At 36.8% G+C, this 21,817-nt stretch overlaps 2 protein-coding genes across 2 annotated transcripts; one reads left to right on the plus strand and one right to left on the minus strand.

Moving 5' to 3' along the window:
* Positions 1–105: 105 nt before the first annotated feature.
* Positions 106–11,122, minus strand: LOC120265005 (cytochrome P450 734A1-like). Its single transcript, XM_039272941.1, has 5 exons — positions 10,854–11,122; positions 3,209–3,842; positions 2,617–2,861; positions 1,099–1,456; positions 106–673 (listed from the first exon to the last, which is right to left on the minus strand). The coding sequence occupies exons 1-5, from the start codon at positions 11,120–11,122 to the stop codon at positions 257–259; spliced, it is 1,923 nt and encodes a 640-aa protein (XP_039128875.1). The 3' UTR covers positions 106–256.
* Positions 11,123–14,527: 3,405 nt separating this feature from the next.
* Positions 14,528–15,125, plus strand: LOC120265844. The gene has a single exon (XM_039273818.1). It carries the CDS (start codon positions 14,720–14,722, stop codon positions 15,047–15,049), a length of 330 nt encoding a protein of 109 aa, XP_039129752.1. The 5' UTR covers positions 14,528–14,719; the 3' UTR covers positions 15,050–15,125.
* Positions 15,126–21,817: the final 6,692 nt, after the last annotated feature.

Below are 21,817 nucleotides of genomic sequence, written 5' to 3' on the forward strand. Positions count from 1 at the left end.
AATTTCTAATGTTGAATAAGACTCACATCATATAAACAAACAGATGTTAATCAACTTAAAAAACATCTTATTAAAAATAATCACCTATTCGACATTCATCGATAACAAATCCTGAAATTTCATTCCTATCAAAGTTCAATTCATGAGTACAAAAAAAAAAAATTCTGATTCAAACAAACAAGAGAGAAATGGTGAATAAACCATCCAAGAACTTGGTCAGTAAATAATATACACTACATTCAAATTACAAGACATTTTAGATCCTTTTAAAAAGGACCTGGGCACCAAACTGAGGTTGCAGAGTTAGAAGTAACATTGGAGCATGAACATAAGAAGGCGACACACTGAACTTGAATTTCTGCAGAATCATTGCTACTGCAACTTTGGCCTCGACAAGCGCTAAGGTTTGGCCAACGCATATGGTAGGCCCTTGTCCGAAGGGGAAGAATAGCCCCGTATAATGAGCATTGGCTTTGGAGAATCTTGATGGATTGAAGTCATTTGCATCGGCGCCCCATGTGTCTGCATCACGATGAATGGAGATTGTAGGAATGTATATTTGCGTTCCTGCAGGGACATTAAGTTTTCCTAGCTTGACATTTCTTGAAGTTAATTTGTTTAGTGCCACAGCTGGAGGGTATAACCGGAGTGTTTCCTTCAGCACTATGCCCAACTGTTTGGCAATCAAAATGTGATCAACTATAACAGAGTAATAGACTGGTAAGAACAAATGTTCTACAATGTAGACGAGATTTCTCATACCAGTCAATTATTTATCAAGAGTTAATTAAAATACTGGAAACAATCACCGGATACCTCACTTCATGTTGTTGTTATTTTTACTGTAAAACTGTCCTAAACTAACTCATGATTTTCTAGATTTTGTAATGATTCACAAACTATAGAAATATAAAAGCTTGCAAATTTGGTTTCTCATTAATTGAAAACAAACCCTATAGAAATATAGCACCTTTTGTTGAAGATAGTCAAGTTTTCTATCAAGTACTGAAATTTATTGACACCATGAGTTTTGGTTATATCTAATTCACCAGGTTATCATTATGGGAAAATTTACAATCTTGAAGAAACTAGGCTTACCAATTTTAGTTTACTCAAATCCTCTGCATTTGGAAGGTTTTCGCTACCGCATACACAAATGACTTCCTCTCTTGTCTTTGATTGCCAATCTTGGTGCAAGGCAAGAAGCAGTATGACCCAAGTTAAGAGGTTGGCTGTGGTCTCTTTTCCAGCAAAATAAAATGTCTTGCACTCATCTATGATTTCTTTGATCCCAATCTGTTCTTCTCCTTCATTCTTATTGGCTGAAAGCATTAGGCCAAGTAAGTTCTGAGAATTCTCACATTCCCTACCTCTCACTTGAATCAGGTTCTCTAAAGACTCATTGATTTTCCTACTTAAGCTCCAACGTCGGCGGTTCTTTTTGGTTGGCACAAACCTGTCACAGTAAGACATCCTACTCTCAGAGGTGATTCTATGACATTTTGTCGAAAAATAACTTGGGCCTAGCATGGCTGTCAGATCGTGAATATGAAGCCACCAAATTACTACAAGTAACAATATTGAGACAAATCAGAAGTTCAACAATTCCATATCTTTTTAAGTTAAACCACTAGTTTTTAACTTTTAAGTTCTCCATAGCGACGTGGGATCCATTTATATTAACAATGAACCATGGATACCAAATTAACTGAAGTATTACTGTTACCCTTTATTGCCGATAACTTTATTGAACCCATCTAGTGTACTATGAATAATAAAGACATACTATGAATAATAACGACATGTAGTGACAATGAAAGAATAGCTGGCAATCAGTATGAAGGTAGTAAAAAAGCATTCCTTAAGAAAAATAGCAGATGAGAAAACAGATAAAAGAGTAAGTTAAGAAGAGACAAGGCTTCTAAAAAATCAAAAGGGAGAAAGGAAATGTTTACAAAGATAAAGGTTAATAAAGAAAAAAATTTGAATGCTGAACTTGTAAAATTAGCTTTCTTTTTTTTTTTTTAATGATCTTGATGTAAAAGAAAAGGGAGTTCAGCATTAAGGTCGGCCAACATATGGTGGAAGGTGCAAGATCCATTTCCCACCTTTTCATCGGATGTTTAAATCTTAGAACTTAGTTTCTTTTTGGAATTGAAAACTTATAATATCCTTGAATCTGCAGTATCCATATTCAATCGGACTTTTTTAAAATAGACAAGTCATCAAATTCTAGATTGCACAGCCCAATCAGGCATAACTTGTAACTTGTCCGGCAATTTAATTAGGTTTAATATTTCCAATACGTACAGTGAGCAGAACCAAATTTCATGATTTGAAAATAATTTCACATTTACCATTGATTGCTGATTTCAGATGTACATGATGTAAGCAATCCTTAAAGCACAGATAAGGTGGACAAATACAGAAAGACACAAAAAGTTCATGTAGGCTTTGTTAGAAGTCTAGTTCATGGTTCAAAAAATTAAGAAAAAAAGAAAAGCATGTAAAACTAGAAGGCATCAAACAGAAAGGAGCAAACATATCAAAGGCTGAGATTTCTTCAAGAAATTTAAAAGAAAAATGACAACATGATCACAGCAAAGATTGTTTTACCTAAGAGCTGGAATGTACAGGCTTCTTATCGAAACAGAAACAAGTAACATTAGCTCCTCTTGCCATTGGAATATTTGCTTTCCATCATCATAACTACTGCCAAAAGCCACTTGAGAAATGACATCTGCCGTGAAATTGTGAAAGTCTTTGTGCACATCGACTTCAAACTCATAGCTATTTTCACCATTCTTCACCCACTTCTCTAGCATCTTCAAAGTGCAAGCTGCAATTGTGGGCACCCAACACTAAATGAAATCATAACCAGATCAGTGACACGAAAATCTCTTCGACAATGAAAATAAACATAAATACATTTCTTTTTTAAGTATTTATCAGCAAATTGAAGTTGCCATTCAATCTCTGACTCATATGCAATTTAAGCAAGACAAGCTTGATAAATTCTAATTCTAATTCTTGCAATACATGGTCTTCCTAAATGTTTAGATTTTTACAATTCAATGCAATGAAAACAAAGAAAAGATTATGAAACACGATGAATCTATATAAATACATGAATAGAACTTCACAGAACCCAACAATCACAGCAATGAAAAAGATAGAAAAGAAGAAGAAATCCAAGAATCTCACAAACCTTGACTCGCTCCATATGAAAGGCAGGGGAGACGATCCTGCGGTGCTGAACCCATTTGGGTCCCTTCAGGCCCACCAAACCCTCACCGAACAACTGCCTAGACACCGGATTGAACCCCGTCTTCTCAAAATCTCCACTGGAATCCATCAACACCGCCCGAGCCAACGCTGGATCGCCGATGGCCAGCCTCGGCCTGGACCCGAACCAGAAGACGAAGATCCTTCCGTACGCCGCCGACCAGGCGTGGTAGTGTGGCGCAACCCGGGAGACGATGTCATGGTGAAAGGATGGGATCGGGGAGGATTGTGCACTGGCGATCAGCGCACGGATGTCACTTGCGTTGCCGGAAGGAGGACGGCGAGGAGGGCCGCGGACACGTTGGGCTTGGAAGTGGAGGTGGAGACGATAAGGGCGCCATAGGAAGGAGTGGATGGGTTTGAGAAGGAGGTAGAGGAGGAAGGGGAGGAGCGCTGCGAGGGCGAGAGCAGCAGCCATGGATGCTCCGAGTGAACTGAGCTTCGGAGCTGAAGGATGACGAGCTTGGGTTGACCAGTGGTAAGAAAGATTTCTCCATTTTCGGGGTGCTTCTTTGCAAATGGGAAGTTTTTTATTTGTTTTTTTTTTATCACAATTACTTAAATGCGGTTTTATTGATCAAAATGGTACTAGAGTCATTTTGTCAAAACTATTAAATTATTTTGAAAATTGCCTATTAATTTTGAAAAATGTTTTCTAATTTAATATGTTGAATTGTGATTTAAAAAAAAAAAAATTTATGTCAACGACCTTTTGATCTATTTCCATTGAATTCCTTATCTTGAGTATTTATGTTATTATTTCAGAAGTAAATTTAAATTTTATTTTATTATAGTGAGAACACACTTGTTTGAGATATTATTTTAATACATTTTCACATAATTTATTAATATTTTATTTTAAAAAAACTATATTTGGGATTTATAATAAAAGAGATCAAAATTGATAAGTTGATAATTACTGCTTTAGATATAATCAAAGGAAAATTACTGTTCACCAATCGTAATTTTCAAAACTTCCCAAAAACCCCCCTCCTACTTTTACACAACCCAGACAGCCCTTCCGTTAGTGTTTAACTTCCCTTTTACCCCCTACCGTTCACTTCAAATGGGTCCATGTTGTGAAATCTCATTTTTGCCCTTGAAAATGGTGGGAAAAAAGTGTCAAATCACATCATGTCCAACCTTTTCAAGGGTTTTCTGCTTGGTTTCTGATAGACAATGCCTAGAAGTTGCATTACATCTTGTTCTTCTCCTCATTTCTCCTCATTTGGTTTGTTCGACTTCGACTCGCCGGCTTTCGTAATACGGTGAGAATCTCTTACGCTATCATTTTCGACCATTCTCAGGGTGTTTATTATGGAGGGTTTTTTTGTGGTAATGATAGATGTAAATCTGCTTTCGTGAAACGAGTCCAGGGTGAAGTTTATCATACCCGAAATATATAAATCGGTTTCTCCAACGGAAAATGAAGTTTGATTTCACCTGATTGGTCAAGTCGACTCCATCTTCAAACGAGATGTAGTCGATCTTGTTGTCGAGATGCAGACGATGTGCCATTGTCGAATCCCTACCCGAAAAACGAGTTCATTTCGTTGTAAAGTTCTTCTCGTTTATGGTTATCTAGTTGTATATTTTTAAATCATTGCTTTTAACTCTTTGCTATTATCCTGCTTTAAATATATTACAAATTTGTTTAATAATTGTCGTCTCCGTTTAAATTTATCTTTACCTGTTTAACTATTCATATTAACGTGTAAATTCTCAAAGTCTCTGCCTAAAAATATTGATCTTTTTCGTTTGAACTCAAGTGTTGGCAGGGTGGCAAGCAAAGAGTTATGGTATCCCGTCGATAAGAATTAATGACGGCATTAATTTTTTCATGACGCAGTAACATAAATATCCGAACACCCGCTCGCTGTGATCGATCAATCTCGGTCCCATCGTGCGTTTCCCTTTTTTTCTCGGGATATGAAGCGTCAACCTGCTTGTGGACTTCACACCATAAATGACAAGGAAGAACCCTTCCCATGGACAACCACTCCTCATCGTCCTCATCTTCCTCCTCCTCCTCATCATCATCTGCTTCTTGTGTATGATATTCGCTGGAGTCAGACGAAAATTTGAAGATCATCTCTATATTAAAGGATGTCTCATGATCCTCCTTATCTTGAGAATCAATCAGCCGTAATCACGCAACAAGTTAAACTATTTTTTCTTCCCCAAGTCGAAATTCCCGCATAATTGCCTAAATGCAGAGGATTCCCCAGCTGTGGATGACGGGCAAACAATTAAGCAGGCATTTCAACTTGGGCAAGAAAAGAAAGTTTTTCACTTATTGCTTAATTGCGGAGGATTCTCTAGAGGAGGAAGATCATGAAACATCCTTTAAGACGGAGTTGATATTTATCACTTGAGAATTGTTCTTACCATTTAAGAAAGTTTCGTCAGTGTACAAATATTACTTTCTATGTTTAACTCTCAGGATCTTTACTTAAGTCAGACCATGACACATTGATTAATAGACGTTTTTATGAATGTATTTGCTTAACCTTTTTTAACGTTTTGCGTTCTACGTTGTGCATGTTCAAGTTGATGCGAATGTTATGCAACCGCCGTGAGCATTCGAATGTACAGATACTTGGTGAGCCAAACTGAAATCTTAATAGACGAACGAGGGTCGACTCGCGCGTGTCCGAGGTCCAAGAAGACGTTGTAAATGTTGTAAATGTTTTATTTTAAATGAAACAAGCTTATTTGAGTGTGAACTTCTGATATTTAATCAGATTCTCCATTGTAAACATTTAAATATTTTAAACAAACAAACTTATTTGAGTGTGAACTTGTGATAACTTGTGAAATTTAAACAGAGACATAGTAAAAACAATTTGAGAAACAAAAAACGGCATTGTAAACAAAACAAAATTTTAAACAATAATCGATTTACTCTTTAAACAGTGACAACGGTGTTTAAGCAAATACATAAAGATGTTTAAACAGTAACCCAGGAGGTACCTATCTTCAACGCGATGTCAGTGAAAGCATTCAATTTAAACAATAACATATATTTTATAACAGTTAAACCACTATATTTAAACGGTTTACATATTATTTAAATGATATAGAATTTATTTATACAGTTAACCGTTAGTTTAAACACTATATGTATCGATTTAAACATAAAAAGCTTGACGTTTAAACAGAGACTCATGATAAGGTGAGAACTTTTCCTTCAAGCGATGACAATATGGCTTCCTCGGGACAGTGACATATATTTCCTTTTTTGCCCTTGGGATGGAGGAAAAAATACTGCCCAATCACATCACGTCTAGTCTAATCTTTATGCATACAACTGTGCACTTTTTTGTTTGCCTTTCTGATTGTTGTTTGTTCTTTACATCTTCTTCTTCTTCTTCTTTTTGTTCTTCTTTTCATTTGGTTTGTACGATTTGGTTTTCGACCAATATATTATGGAGAGTTTTTGTGGTATTACTAGATACAACGGGGAGGGAAGAGTGCTAATGTTCACGGCTCAGACTTCTTGGGAGTTGGTGTTAGCTGAGATATGTGAGCGATGACGTCTCGATGTTTCCCTTGTCAGGGTGATGTTTCCCTTGACTTCCAGCGGATGTGTCACGTGCACTCCATCTTCAAATGCACTGTAGTTGATCTTGTTGTCGAGACAGACAATGTGCCATTGTAGAATCCTAATGAAAATGAGTTTTTCTCGTTGTAAGTTCCTTCTCTTTTATTTGATCTAGTTGTATAGGTTCATTATTGTTTAAGTATGTCAGTCACTGGTTAAAATCTTGTACTATTTGTTTAAGTTAATTGTTCACTGTTTAACTATTTAATTTAACGTTTAAAAGTTTACTTTATCACTTAAACAGTCTATTCTCTGCTTAAAATATTGATCTTTTCATTTAACTGAAGTGTTGGCGAGAATTCGGATTCACGCGAGCGCTCCCTGTTCAACCCCATGGTGACTCACGGCGGTGTGGGATGCCTTCCTTCCTCATCGGATCATTACGAAGTCGTCGTCGTTGGATATCGGACAACGTTTTTGGCCCGTGTTGAACATTTTCGGGGGACGTACTTTCAAAATATTTGCAATCAAAGCGGAATTTTGACTTCAAATTCATAAAGAACGAAAAAAACATCGGGTTGTGAGGATCTGTGATGCTGCCGATGGTTGTCATTGGCGCCTTCATGCATTAAAGGAGTATAATAAAAATACTTTCAAAATCAAGACAATCAACCCGTCATACACTTGCGGTGGTGGAATAGGTTCGGCGTCACATCCGAAAGCGTCCAAAAATGGGTAAGCGCGCGAGTGATTCGAAGCTCGAGGACCGACCCTTAGTACAAGGCCATCGACATTCAGAAGGACATGTTGCAGGGGAACATAGTGTCCACATACCATACAAGCGAGCTTGGTTGGGAAAAAGAGCATGCCCGGGTGGTCCTCGACGGCGGTGACATCTCCGACTACGATTTGTTGCTTTGGTATGTGGATAAGGTGGGTCGAGACAAACCCGCTGACATTGCGATCGTGGAAAGAGGCGGTGATCGTTTTAAAGCGTGCATTCTTTTCTTTCGAGGCGTGTATTGTGGGATTCAAGAGGGCTTGCGGGTCACTGCGTTTCTCGATGGTACCCACCTCCTTGGAATGTATCAGGGTACTCTACTGGGTGCCACATGGAAAGATGGAAACAATGGTTTTATCCACGTCGCATTCGGTATTGTCAACAACGAGACCGATGCCAATTGGACTTGGTTCATATCCAACTTAGGTGATGCTTTATACGAGGAAGGAGATTATCATGAGATAATTACCTCCGTGTCGAGACGAGTCCAAAGGGCCTTGTGATACGATTGCGAGAGTCTTACCTTCTTCGCCACGCATTACATGTTTTCGACATTTGGAGGCTAATTTTATGAAAAGCGATGTCGGACTTGGGAAGGCATTGAGGGAGGAGTCTTTGATCTATATGCTTTTCGCATTGCGTGGGCGTCAGGCTAAAGAGTAGATGATATCGTGAATGAGCGCATGCCGCATCACCCGAAGCCCATCATCGATTGATTAATAAATCGGATATGGCACATTAGTCGAATTATCATGTCGGAGGTGATCGTTGGGGTGAGATGTATTCAAATGTCGCGAGTCGTTCGATGCTTGGATCAAAGAAGCTCGTCGTTTCTGGGTGGCGAAAATGGTCGACTCCATAAGGTCTGCGATTGTTGGTTTACACTTAACATTTAGTATTACCCTTTAAAAATTTCCATATTTGTTTAATTAAAATTATCCGACTTTAAATATTAATTTAATCGTTTAAATATTTACCCTACTGTTTAAACAAGTTTACCAATTATTTAACCATCACTGTCTTTGTTTAACCTTATTTGCCAGGTTCAAGTTGATGCGCATGTTATGTAACCGGCGTGAGCAAGCGAACAAATGAGAGACCTACTTATGCCCAGACAAACATTCGAAGGTAGAAATAATTGTCGAGGTTAGCCGAAATCTTCATGTTGGTCGTTGTGTCAATGATCGTTACGAAGTGATCGACCAATGCAGCAACACTGTAGACAAACACCAACGTTCATCGATTTATTAGCGGCTACTTCACCGTCGACAATTACAAACTGGCGTATAAAGAAGCTATATTCCTCATAGCCGACGATGACAAGCCTTCAGACGGAAATAGTGAGCTTCGTTTGCGACGCTGTGTGAGAAAGCGGCACAGGGCGTCCCTGAGGCGAAAGAGGATCGAGTCATGAGCGTTTGATGTCTCGTGAGTTACATTGCGACCATTGCCATGGATCCGGTCACGATCAGTGAGATCTTGAAATGAAATTGTCGCCCGACTAGGCATTGTAAATAAAGTCGACTTCTAAAAGAGAAACAATCCGAGATTGGTGGCAACTTTTTCATATTTAAACGGATAAACTCTTATTCTTTACGAGTGAGCGACGTTTATTTAAGCGAGACAGGTGTTATTGTAAGCAGGAGCGTAATTTTTTTAAATATTTCACTGATCGATATTAAAAGCGATAGTGGTAAATTTAAAGAATGAAACTGAAATTAAACAATGAAGTGAAGCTGAATGGAATTTAACCTGATTTACATTTGAAAATAAACAAAATTTACATTGAGATATACAAGTCATGTTCTTGAAAACAAAAAAACAATGAATTGCATTTGTCTCGGTTTACATTCGATTTACATTGACATATACAATTCATGTTCTTGAAAACAAAAATTTAACCCAGCTTAGTGACCTCTCCCACTTTCTAATGGACGCCAGGTACCCTCCCTCCTTAAGTATCGCGGGTAACATACTTTAATCTCGTAGTGAGACGTCTACGTCTCAGTGGCCGTAGCTTCTCATCGAAATGTAATTGCTCGATAAACCGCGCATGACATAGGCCAGTATGATCGACGCTTCCTTGTTTTTGGCGTGGGGTTTCCTTGTCGTGCACTAGTGGGTACTTTGAGGTCGTCGACTCGCCGAAATCCATATCGACACAAATGTCGAATAGATTCCGCTGTCGAGATATGCAAGTTGAGATTAGAATACCGATTAAATACCAGACACTATTAATCGGACATAATTTATTAAAGAACTTACCATGTCCAACGCGTCTTTTTTCGTACCCTGCGCATGAAGAATAATGCCTGTATTCTTGTTTATCATTGTCAAGGACGAGGACATGGAAGTGGCCATTCATGATTATCGGGAGGATGACAATTTGAACTTCATGCAAGTTCTGCAGCGGCATCTCCGATCATAGCCATAGTGGTTTCATGTGCGTCAGTCTGCTTTGACATAAAGCAGACGCCCGGTGATGCGTGTGATGGAGGCGCTTCTTGTAAGGATATGGCACTTTGCTCGACGATTTTTATATTATGCATCTAGAGCGTCCATCACGTCATCACGTGACCATCTCCTTCCCCTCAAGTAGAGTGTATAATTTGTCCCGTGTGGTCTTGTGGCGTCGTTCTTCCACTGACGAGTCTTTCGAGTTAAAGCGATAACGGATATAATTAGACCATATTGTAAATATTTAAATGATATTATCAATTTTCAAATGATATTATAAATAATTAAACGTTAAATAGATAAATTAAATGATAATATATAAACATTTAAAACACTATCATAAAAAAACTTTTAAACTTACACATCCGTACGGCGGTTGAGGAAGATCCTCATCGACTCACCTTTCGTGTTTGTTAAGGCAGCGATTGGTCAACCCATTTTTTCTTCTTCGCAACAAAGACTTTCCGAGCCGTCTTGTCCCATTGTTGATTGGCCTTGATCATCTCTCTCGTTTCTCGGTCGGGGTCTTCATGCGAGGCATTGTCGTTGAGCCCTATACTGATTTCGAGCACCGGCACATCTTCGCTTCGATGCGGGGGACGGCGACGGCATCAGACCATGAACACATCCTTACATGGTTGTTGTTGTTGTGGGATTGTGTCACGCCCCGATCGCGAGACGACAGCGACAACATAAACCGCAGACACATCCTTACATGGTTGTTGTTGTTGTGGGATTGTGTACGGCCGATGCGAGACGGCAACGACATCGAGCCCGCATCAGTACCCCTTACATGCTTCTTCTTGTTGTGGGATTGTGTCACCGCCCGATACGGTATTGTCGGCCAGCGACCACGGTCGCGCAGCAGATTCAGCGATCTTCTCAGCCCGTAGCAGCAGCGGCATCAGCGGGAGACACACCCTTAGCTTGTTCTTGTTCTTGAGGGATTGTGTCCGTCTTTGATCTGCACTCTCGTCGGTCGGTTCCAGCGAGCCGGGGATTTCGTTAACAAGAGAGTAAAGCGATCTTCTCAACCACGACAACGACCGCATCATCTACGATGTCCTCCAGCGTCGTAGCCGTATGTCGTCAGCGGCAGACTCGATGACTGACATTAGCCCCGATGGTGTTGCTATTGTTTCATCGTCGGCCGCGGTGGAGGCAGAGCGATGTATTCTCCTCTTTTTCGCAAGTCTCTTGAATGTGGCCGTCTTGGAATGGCCACCCCGATGATGTCGTCGTCTTTAAATTCCGACGCCTCATTCATCCCGGGTGCTTCATTACTTTAGAGGGACGGCGCAGTCGATTGTGAACGTCCTTCCAGTGCTTCAACACGAGAGACAAGCCGAGAAACTCGGTCATCAATATCCGGCGCGCTTGCGTAAGAGTTGCTCGACATCTTTGCCTAATGTACGTCGATGGGTACATTTCTACGGTCGGAGATGCGCCATGGTCGGTACGCCCTGATCGGGGGACTGTCGTTGTCGTGGTAGGGGTTATTCTGATCTGGCGCAGTGGGGAGGGTTCTCGGCGTCGAGGAATGCGTGCGGCGTGGTGGACTAGAAGTAGGAGAGCAGCGTCGGCGCGCAGCGATGAGGTCGCCTCTCGTCCACGCCTTCGAGCCAGTGGTTCGGGAGCGATAGCATCCATCCAGTCGGTTGGCCCGATAAATATTTCTTCTACGACGTTCGTCGAAACCATTTCGGGAAACTAACGTATGTAAACTAAACAATTTCAGTGAAATCATTCATTTTAAACTATAAAAAAACTATATTTAAATAGAGTTTTTTTATATTTAAACTGATATCGAATATATTTAAGCGGAGAGCGAAATATTTAAACCTTTATGAATAAATTTTTAAAAGCGTAAATAATAAAGTTAAACGCTAAATAATATGTTTTAAACATTAAGGCTTACATTAAACATTGTACATGATTTATTACCTCTTTTCCTTGACGATGACAAAATTTGGTTTCTACCATCGCTTGCTTCCGTGAAAATACTTTCACCGTAGCACAGCATCGTTGGGATCTTGCTGAAATGGACTTTCTTTCCCGTTCGATCGGCTCGTAAAAACCCGGGGACGTTAAGCGCGCCGAAAGCGACCCTTAATATACCCTGTGTTGGTCTTCTTCCCGGCGTATCTATCTTGCACTCGAGCGTCTGCTTGTGGAATGTCCTCCATAAGCCACTTGTGCGTCGTCTGCGCCCATGCGTATCTCCCCATGGCGGGTAGATCATCGGCATAATCAGCGATCCGATTCGAACCGAGCGTGATGTATTTGGGAAGAGGGAGCGTACCCATGAGGTACGCCCATCGGGGAGTTTGACAAAATTATATTCTTCTCCACTCACGTCGAACAAGTTGCTTGAAAGAGTGCTCTAGATGGAGTCTCACGTGTCTCTCGTGGGTTTTTAATAAATAACTCCCTTCGAGCGGCGGGTTTTTCTTCTTCGAAACACGATTGCGTCGCCATCGCAACGAGACCGAAACGAGGGCCAGCGTCTTGAGGGCTCGAAAGCTTCGGCGAGCTTAACCCCGATCCACGAATTTATTGGTGCGACCATCGTGCCTCTGCAATAGAGAATCAAGAAGGGTCATCTCTTGGTATATAGCTTCGACTCGATGAATCTGCAAAGCGGTGTCCTCGGATGATCTTCCGATGTCGAGGGGTCGCGTTATCTTTCGATTCGACTAAGGTCTCTACTCAGGTGTCAAATAGCATCACCCGTTAACTAGGTTGACCGTCGTGAGACACAAAGCTGCGTGACAATAACAACGCATTCGATATGCGGTATTCACAAATGTTTAAGTGGAAATATAAGGTTTTAAGCGGTAACCTTCGGTTCTTAAGCGGAGATATCGATTGTTAAAGCGGAGACCTAGTTTATTAAGCGAGAGCAATGATACTTAAGCAGAGACAACAAAATTTAAAGCTGTAACATCCCGAAAAAAATTGCCTGTGAGACTAACAAAACCCCGGTAGAAATCCCCTGCGAGACTTGATATCTTCCAACAAAAGCAGGGGCCTAAAAAGCAAAAACCGAAAAAAATCTTTCTTTTGTAGCAGAATAGTTAACGTAAAAACCATACTCGATACCTTAGATTGCAAATTGATGAAATGCCAACTACTTGCTGCGGGACTTCTCCTTCGAGATCTGGGTGGAAAGGGAAAAAGCTGCGATTCTGGAGGCATGTGCGGTGAGAGACAACTCGGAGGCGAGCCGGAAATGGAAAAGGCGAAGGCGAGTTGAGAAAAAAACAAATAAGCGAGCTCCGATGAAATTCATTTCTTGAGGTTACCCCTACGGAAAACCCCAGCTTCCTCTCATCTGCTAGAAATGGGTTGCTGACGACTCCCTCATGCAAGGGCATTTTTACGTCCATAAAATTTGAAAATCACTTCGTTGACATCAGATTTACATGCTTTGGGGTTTGAAAAAGCATAGAGTTTAAAAGAAAGGGGTTTTTGGGGATTAGTAAAAACTAGCAGGGTGTTTTTGGTAATATTACTGAAACTTAGAGGGTTTTTGGCGATTTCACTTATAATCAATTTGTTTATTATTTACATTTATTATAGAATGTCAATATCTCTCAATCTAAGAAATATTTTTTTTATAAATGTTATTATTATTATTATTATTATTATTATTATTATTATTAACTGAACTTCTATTTAAGATTTTTTTTTTACAAAAATAAATATCAAATAGCTCTATTGTAAAAACAATTTTTTAAAAATATATATATATATATATATATATATATAATTTTTTTAAAATAAAAAAATTTTTAGTAAACTTTAAAGGGAAATAAAAAAACAAAATATTATGAACGTAGACCTTCTCGTACACCACTAGGGATGGCAATGGGGCGGGGAGGGCGGGGGCGGGGCATGCCTCTACCATCCCCGCCCGCATGAGTAATAAGCGAGCACTATTCCCTGTCCCGTTTTTTTGTTTTCGTTAATCTCGCGCTAACTATAGTTATAAATAAGTATTTAAAATTCTTAAAAATATTTATAAAATAGATTTATTTTATAAAACATATATTTTTAAAGACAACTAATAAGAAATTTATTGAAAATTTTAAAAAAATTCATTTACCCTATACATTATATAATATTTATAATAAATTAAATTATTATCGGGACGGGACGGGGTGGGGCAAGCAAATATCAAACTCATCCCACTCTGCTCAAAATCGGGAGGGATCAGAGCGGATCGGAACTGGAACTTTAGGGTGGATCGGGTTTTGCCTTCCCTAAACACCACCATTTTAGTCTTTCCAAAAAAACACCACCCCAACCGCTCACAACGTCAATTTTCCCGCCAATCATTCCCCAACCGTTCACTCCATTCCAATTCATCCACGTGTTCAAATCCTCAAACCCCATCAACACATCCAATCCGCTTTCCACTCCCAAACACCAAACACCTTTTCTAACAATCCCAACCATCCAATCCCGTCCAAATCCCGAATCTCAAAGCCATCATCCTCACCCTTCCCTTCCATTCATATCCCATTCAAACCCTCAAACCTCTCTCTCTCTCTCTCCATCGAGATATCATCGAGAGATCGAAGCGAGAAAAGGTTCCAAAAATCCGATCTCACTTCGACGACGACGACGAAGAAGAAGAGATCGGATTCATGGGAACCGAGCTCCTCCACCCCCACCACTACCTCTCTCCAAATCCCAGGCCAAGATCGGACCCGGAGAAGCGAAGATGCTGTGCCGGCGCTAGTGGATCCTCTCGCCCCCTTTTTATTGGAAACGTCACCATCCTCAAGCGCGGCGGTGGCGGTGGCGGCGGCGGATCCCTCGATGAGAAAGCCAAGGCCACCGATGAGTACGCCGGATCGGCCTTTGCGATGTCGCCGTCGCCGAGATCGCTGCCGCTGCCGAGGTTTTGCCGGAAAGATGCGTTCGTGGATCTCTCCGCGACTCGAGGTTTGAGACGTCTTCTTCGACTCGATTGATTCGTTGATTGATTGAAAATATTTATTTGGGATTATCAATGAGGAATAATGATTAAAAAAATTATGGATTAAATTAAAAGGGGGAAAAAGGACATTATTTGAATTTCTGTGAATTTTTTATAAAACGGGAATTCGGTTTGTAATTAAAAACAAAAAAACAAAAACAAAACAATAATAATAATAATAATAATAATAATAATAATAATAATAATAATAATAATAATAAGTGGACGTGGATGTAAATTGGATTTTGATGTTAAAAAAATTATGACAAAGAAAATTATTTGAGATGATATTTTTAATAAAAGGAGAGTTATTGGATTATTATTATTATTATTATTTTCCAAATTAATAATTCATGGGTTGTTCCATATTTATAAAAATTATGAATAAATAATTAATGGATTAAATTAGAAGGAAAAAAGGCATTGTTTGAATTCCTGTGAATTTTTTATAAAACCGAAAGAAAAAAAAATGAATTTGGATGTAAATTGGATTTGATGTTTAAAAAAGAATTATGACAAAAAAAAAATTTATTTGAGATAATTTTTCATGAAGGAAACTTATTTTATGTGAAAAAACTTTGTTTGCTATAGTTTCAATCGGATAATTATTATTTCCCAAAATAATACTCGTGCATTGTTCCATATTTTTAAAAATTATGAATAAATAATTAATGGAGGTGGCTCTAACTTTTCTAAGTGGTGAAGACTTGCCTCGTTTAAACAAATACTTTTGAATTAAAATGCTTGTAAAAAAATTAGAAATTACAGAGGTCTATTTTATAGGGCCACCAATAGGTTAACTAGGTTTGGTCAACCCAACCCACTGGACCCCGTACACAGAAATATTGACCCCTGCTTGGCCCATCTCAAACTCAGCAATTGCAAGTTTGGCTTACCAAAAATCAATGGGACATGGTAAATGTCAACAAAAGTATTTAACCAACAAATTTATGGTTAAATGCAGTGAATTTTTAATTACAGTATATTTAAAAACACATGAAAGTCAAATTTAATATTTAATTGAATATATTTGGTATAATAAAATTATAAATTTTTGTATTTTATTGAAAGAATTTATAAATCTGGATTACTTATAATGAGGTTATCCTACCGTGGGTGACCAATGACCATTAAGTTATGTTAAATATAAAATACTTCATTAGATTTTATTGATTATAAAAAAAATAATTAGATATATATTTAATTAGTTTGCTATAAAATTAACTTAATATATGATTATGTTTTTTTTTGTTTTATTAAAATTTGCTTTGTCTACTATTTATATTTAATATTTGCATGATAGGTAAACTTATTTTTGAAATATTTTTTTTAAAAATAAAACTTAGATAAATAAAATGCATGGCTAATTAAAAAAAATGTATCAATTTTGTTGGAATTTCAAATCTTGGATTTATACCTCCCTCCAATTTGAGTGTAGGTCTTCTGAATAATTGATTTTTCAACTATTTAATAAATCTTTTGTAATGTTTTCTAAAAGATTTTCAATGAAGTTTATTGTTCCTATTGAGTCTAATGTATGGGGTATTCTTTCTAATGCATTTATGGCATCTGATTCCCATTTGTCTATTAATTCTGACCATTTTTTAGGATGAACTGTGCTTAATACTAACATACTTCCTTAATAATTTTGTTTAGGCATTGTTTTTATAACTTCTAAGGGATATGGTTTTCCTTTGTATGTTTTATAATCTTTGTTCATAATAATTGGTTGAAGTGAAATTATATTGGGATGGAAATTGTAAAGGTTGTGTTGTTCTACTAGTTCTTTTAATTGTTGTTTGAGTTACTATTGTTCTAGTGTTTGAACTTTCTACTCTTTAATTATCTTGATTATCACTTGCTCTCGGGGTAAATTTTTCTAGTGAATACCTAAGTTTGATCTTATATCGGTTTGAGCATTAACTTTCAATTTGTATCAAAATGAGTATCAAATTTTAATTTCATTTCTCCAACTGGGTAATTAGGGATTTCTGGTAGATTTTGGCGATGTGGATGCCGGAAAGTTGCGTGGATGCCCTAGGTCTATATCACTGACTCACCAACTCAGCTACTTAGCCAATGTGCCTTTTTTTGTCCACGTAGAACGTACACATCAGATTCTCTCCCATCATCCTTTTCTTTTCCTCTCTCTCAGAATACTATACGCCTGGTGGCGTGGACCCAAGACATCCACGCAAGCTTTCCGGCGTCCACATCACCAAAAATCCACTAGAAATCCCCAATTACCCAGCTAGAGAAATGAAATTAAAATTTGGTGCTCATTTTGATACAAATTGAAAGTTAGTGCTCAAACTGATATAAGGTCAAACTTAGGTACTCACTGGAAAAATTTACTCTTTGCTCTTGATTATACATTCATCATTATTTCTTCTATATTAATTTCTTCTAATTGTCTAATCATTGCTTAATATTCTTCATCTTCTTCATTATTATTTATTTATTCCATTATATATGTTTATTCTTTATCTTCAAAAGTATTAATTTCTTCTATTATATAATTTTCTCCTATTTTTAATTTTTTTAAATAGCTATATTTATCATATCTACATTCTATTAAAAAATTTATATCGTCTATATTTTCTGGTAATTCTTCAAAATCTATTGTCCAGTCATATTTTGGATATATTTTTTCAGTTTTTTCTTCTATTTTTGTATCCATTATTGTTTCTTATTTTGATATTATTTCTTTTTAGATTATTAATTTTAATAAAAAGTATTATTTTTCTCTTCTTTAATATTGTTCATTATATTTCTTAATGTTATTATATTGTTTATTATAATAGCTATAATTAATAAGATGATTATTACTTGCATTACGATTATTTTTTCTATTACGTTCTTAATAATTTGAAACATTGATCATTTGATTTAATTTATTTTAATACTTGCTTAATTTTTTTATTACTTAGTTTTGTTGATTATTTTGTTTTCTTTGTTTTATATTTTTGGCCGTTGAAATAAAATTTACTTAGTACTTCTACTTTGCAGAAATTAAATGTAACTACTACTTTTGCAATAAAATAAAATTTAAACAAATAAGAAAAAGTAAGGAAATACTTATGACACAACAAGGTCCACAACATGTAATATGATAGAAGATTAACCTTAGCAAATAACTTTACTTGATCCATATTTATTGAAAGTAAAAAATTCTATTTTTGTTTGGTTTTGTTGGTTTTTTTAATTTTTATGGATTTTTTAAGTTCTAAAGTTTCACTTATCTTGATATAAGAACAGTCAAGATGTCTTAGTGACCAAGCATCATGAGTATTCCTTAATATGTGAGAGTATACTCTTTCCAATTTTCAGAGTTAAGACTTACCTCCACACTTGTTTTTCTCTTAACGGACCTCCTGTCCTTTGGCGGGTACTGTTTGGTGATGTTTAGTTTGTCTTACTCCTTATACCAGTTACATTAACTCTTTTCATATAAAAGATTTAATTTAAGTTCAACTTTTCTTTTTCAAAAATAAAAATTTTAATTTTCCTTCTTTAAAATTTATTCAAAGAAATCTTCTAAACTTTTCATCATGAACATACCTTGGCAGATTCTTTCAGCTTACCGTCTTAGGATCTATTTACCCTTTCCACATTTGTACTGAGGCGATCCTTGTAGAGTCTCCACTTTTCAAATCTTGGGCATTTCATTTGGGTGATTACTCAATTAGAAAATGTTCTTTCAATATGTGGTTTAAATAAGGAAGTCAAAACTGAGGCAAGATTACTGTTATATTGCAAGCCACCTCTAATTAAACGAAGACCATTAGGTGTGCTTTTTAGCCCACTTCTAAGATCTTTGAAAACAAAACACATTTTTTGGTTTTTTATAAAAATTCATAGATCAATAAAAGTTATAATACCAAGATAAAACTTACTATCTACATGTTGGGGACCCCGTTAAGGGTTTACCCTTGCATGATAAATATTACCTTGTAGTCGTTGTTGAGAAGAAAAAAACCGTAGCTCTGATACTACTAGAGTCTCACGGGGGAGGAGACCATTGTGGATGTCTTTCAACTTACTTGGGTGTGGCTCGTCCAAGAAAAGTAAAGGTTATGAGGGCGGAAGCTCTAAGATTAGAGAGTAGAGAGATATATGCATAAACAAGGGAGAGAAATATATTCACAAAGGAATGGATTACTTTATTTCATTGGAACAAGGGATAAGGATACAAGTGATGAGGATGGAGATAGGTGTGGTGAATGATCTAGGGATACTCACATCTTACAAACTAAGGGGCCTTATATAGGCTCCACAAACTTAACCCTTAAGTAACTAAACCCAAGGTTAACTAATTTAACCATGGTTAAAATAGTTGACAAGACACTTACCAACCTACTCATAAAGCCATGGGAAAATCGAAGGTTTTACAACAGTAAAATTATTGTTGCTACAGTCTCTTCTTCATGTGAAGCTCAATAGCTGACATTTGGGAAATAAGATTTGAGAAAAGGACAGTACATAGGAAACATGTACTGATCAACATATACATTCAAGACTTTTGTTTCCAACACCATTTGGCATCTCTGGTTGTTAGCAATTGTGGGGCAAGTTCTCTTCCAGCCAATGAAGATTGCACATGCTTGCAAAAGCTTCATTTGTCTTTTGATATCTCTTAGAATGATTATGTCTTTTAGTCTAATAGGAGTTATCCTTTCTTGTTCAGGCTTATGATGGCGAAGAAGAGTTATCTTGATATGAAGCCTTACTTCATCGGGGTAGCCTTCATTATAACAAGGAGGCCTTACTTCATCGGGGTAACCTTCATTATAACAAGGAGGGATAGGCTTCATATCAAGATAACTCTTCTTCGCCATCACAAGCCTGAATAAGAAAAGGATAACTCCTATCAGACTGGAAAGACATAATCATTCCTGGAGATATCAAAAAACAAATGAAGCTTTGACGAGTATGTGCAATCTCCACTAACTGGAAAAGAACTTGCCCACAATTGCTGACAACCAGAGATGCCAAATGGTGATGAAAACAAAAGTCTTGAAGGTATATGATTAATAGGTTTGTGACTATAGCAACAATAATTTTATTGTTGTAAAATCTTGGGCTTCCCCATGGTTTTATGAGTGGGTTGGCAAGTGCCTTGTCAACTATTGTAATCATGGTTAAGTTAGTTAACCTTGGGTTTATTTACTTAAGGATTAAATTTGTGGAGCCTATATAAGGCCCCTTATTTTGTAAGGAGAGGGCATTCCTACCTCATTGGTTTTGGAAACAAAAGTCTTGAAGGTATATGTTGAGGCCTATTACTCCTAGCATTATTAAACCTAGATGGATTAATGTATACCTGATGATATTATTTAATTATGTAATTCTTATGTTATTAAATCTAATATTATTTGTTTGTCATCACTTGTGCAACACATTTCTATTTCATCATAATGTTCATATATTTTTGTTTTTAATTCAAATATTCCAAATTTATATAATTCTTCTCCAGGGATTAATTTAATATTCATATTTCTTGCTTTATCTTGTTGTTCTTCAATTGTATTAGTTACTTCTTGTCTTTTATGATGTTTATTGATTTGATTAGTATATCTTAGATGGTTTAAGAAAGAAAATCCTTTGATATTATCTATGTTTTTTACTATAGTTTTATGTTATGAATTTTCTAGATTTTCTTTAGACATATTTTGTTTCTATTTTCTCAAATTCTTGTGATAATTTTAATTTCCAATTTTTTAATAATTCTTTTTCTTCTTTTAATCCATTTTTATGATTCTTAATTTTTCTATTAAATATTCTTCTACTTCATTAAGCCATAGATATTTTTGATATATTATTTTTATCTTTTAGGTTATGTTGGTTTAATTGTTCTAAAGAAAAATATCTTAATTTTATTAGTTCAATTTTATAATATTATGTTGTTTCAAGTAAGTGTTTTCATTTCTTAGAAATTTTTAATCTATATTCGTGTGGTTTTTAATAATTTTTTTCTTTAGTCCGTATTTTAAAAAGGTGTTACCGGTTTCCAAATTTTTTGATTTGTTTTAGTTGGATATTTTTTACTTGATTACATAATTTATCTATTTCATTTTTATGATTTTCTTTTTCTTTTATACTATTTTTTACATAATCTAGGTTGGATAAGATCGTTTCTAGTTTTAATCTCCAAAATGATATTCTCTTATCCATGCATAGATCTTTTTCAAGTGAAGCTCAGTACCTGGCATTTGGGAAATAAGATTTGGGAAAGGGCAGTACATGGGGAACTTGTATTGATCAACATATACCTTCAAGACTTTTGTTTCCAGCACCATTTGGCATCTCTGGTTGTCAGCAATTGTGGGGCAAGTTCTTTTCCAGTCAGTGGAGATTGCACATGCTCGCCAAAGCTTCATTTGTCTTTTGATATCTCATGGAATCTTATTTCCCAAATGCCAACTACCGAGCTTCACATGAAGAAGATCTACGCATGGGCAAGAGAATATCGTTTTGGAGATTATTCAAGAAAAACCAAAAAATGTGTTTTGTTTTCAAAGGTCTTAGAAGTGGTATATTTTTTGTGACTGTAGCAACAGTAATTTACTGTTGTAAAACCTTGGGCTTGCCCGTGGTTTTATGAGTGGGTTGGTAAGTGTCTTGTCAACTATTGTAACCATGGTTAAGTTAGTTAACCTTGGGTTTAGTTACTTAAGGGTTAAGTTTGTGACGCCTATATAAGGCCCCTTAGTTTTTAAGGAGAGGGCATTCCTATCTCATGCCACATGCCTCTCCCCTAAAG

Source organism: Dioscorea cayenensis, chromosome 7 (assembly GCF_009730915.1).
Source record: "Dioscorea cayenensis subsp. rotundata cultivar TDr96_F1 chromosome 7, TDr96_F1_v2_PseudoChromosome.rev07_lg8_w22 25.fasta, whole genome shotgun sequence".
Taxonomy (NCBI): domain Eukaryota; kingdom Viridiplantae; phylum Streptophyta; class Magnoliopsida; order Dioscoreales; family Dioscoreaceae; genus Dioscorea; species Dioscorea cayenensis.

What these genes read in the sequence shown, in the direction of transcription:
- LOC120265844 (XM_039273818.1), top strand. Translation starts at nt 14,720, where the DNA reads ATGGGAACCGAGCTCCTCCACCCCCACCACTACCTCTCTCCAAATCCC.
- LOC120265005 (XM_039272941.1), bottom strand. Translation starts at nt 11,122, where the DNA reads ATGATGCGGTCGTTGTCGTGGTTGAGAAGATCGCTTTACTCTCTTGTT. An exon ending in CAAGAAGAAGCATGTAAGGG is followed by an intron (nt 3,843 to 10,853) that starts GTACTGATGCGG and finishes ACCGCATTTAAG; the next exon opens with TAATTGTGATAAAAAAAAAA. An exon ending in ATTTGAGTAAACTAAAATTG is followed by an intron (nt 674 to 1,098) that starts GTAAGCCTAGTT and finishes ATTGCCAAACAG; the next exon opens with TTGGGCATAGTGCTGAAGGA.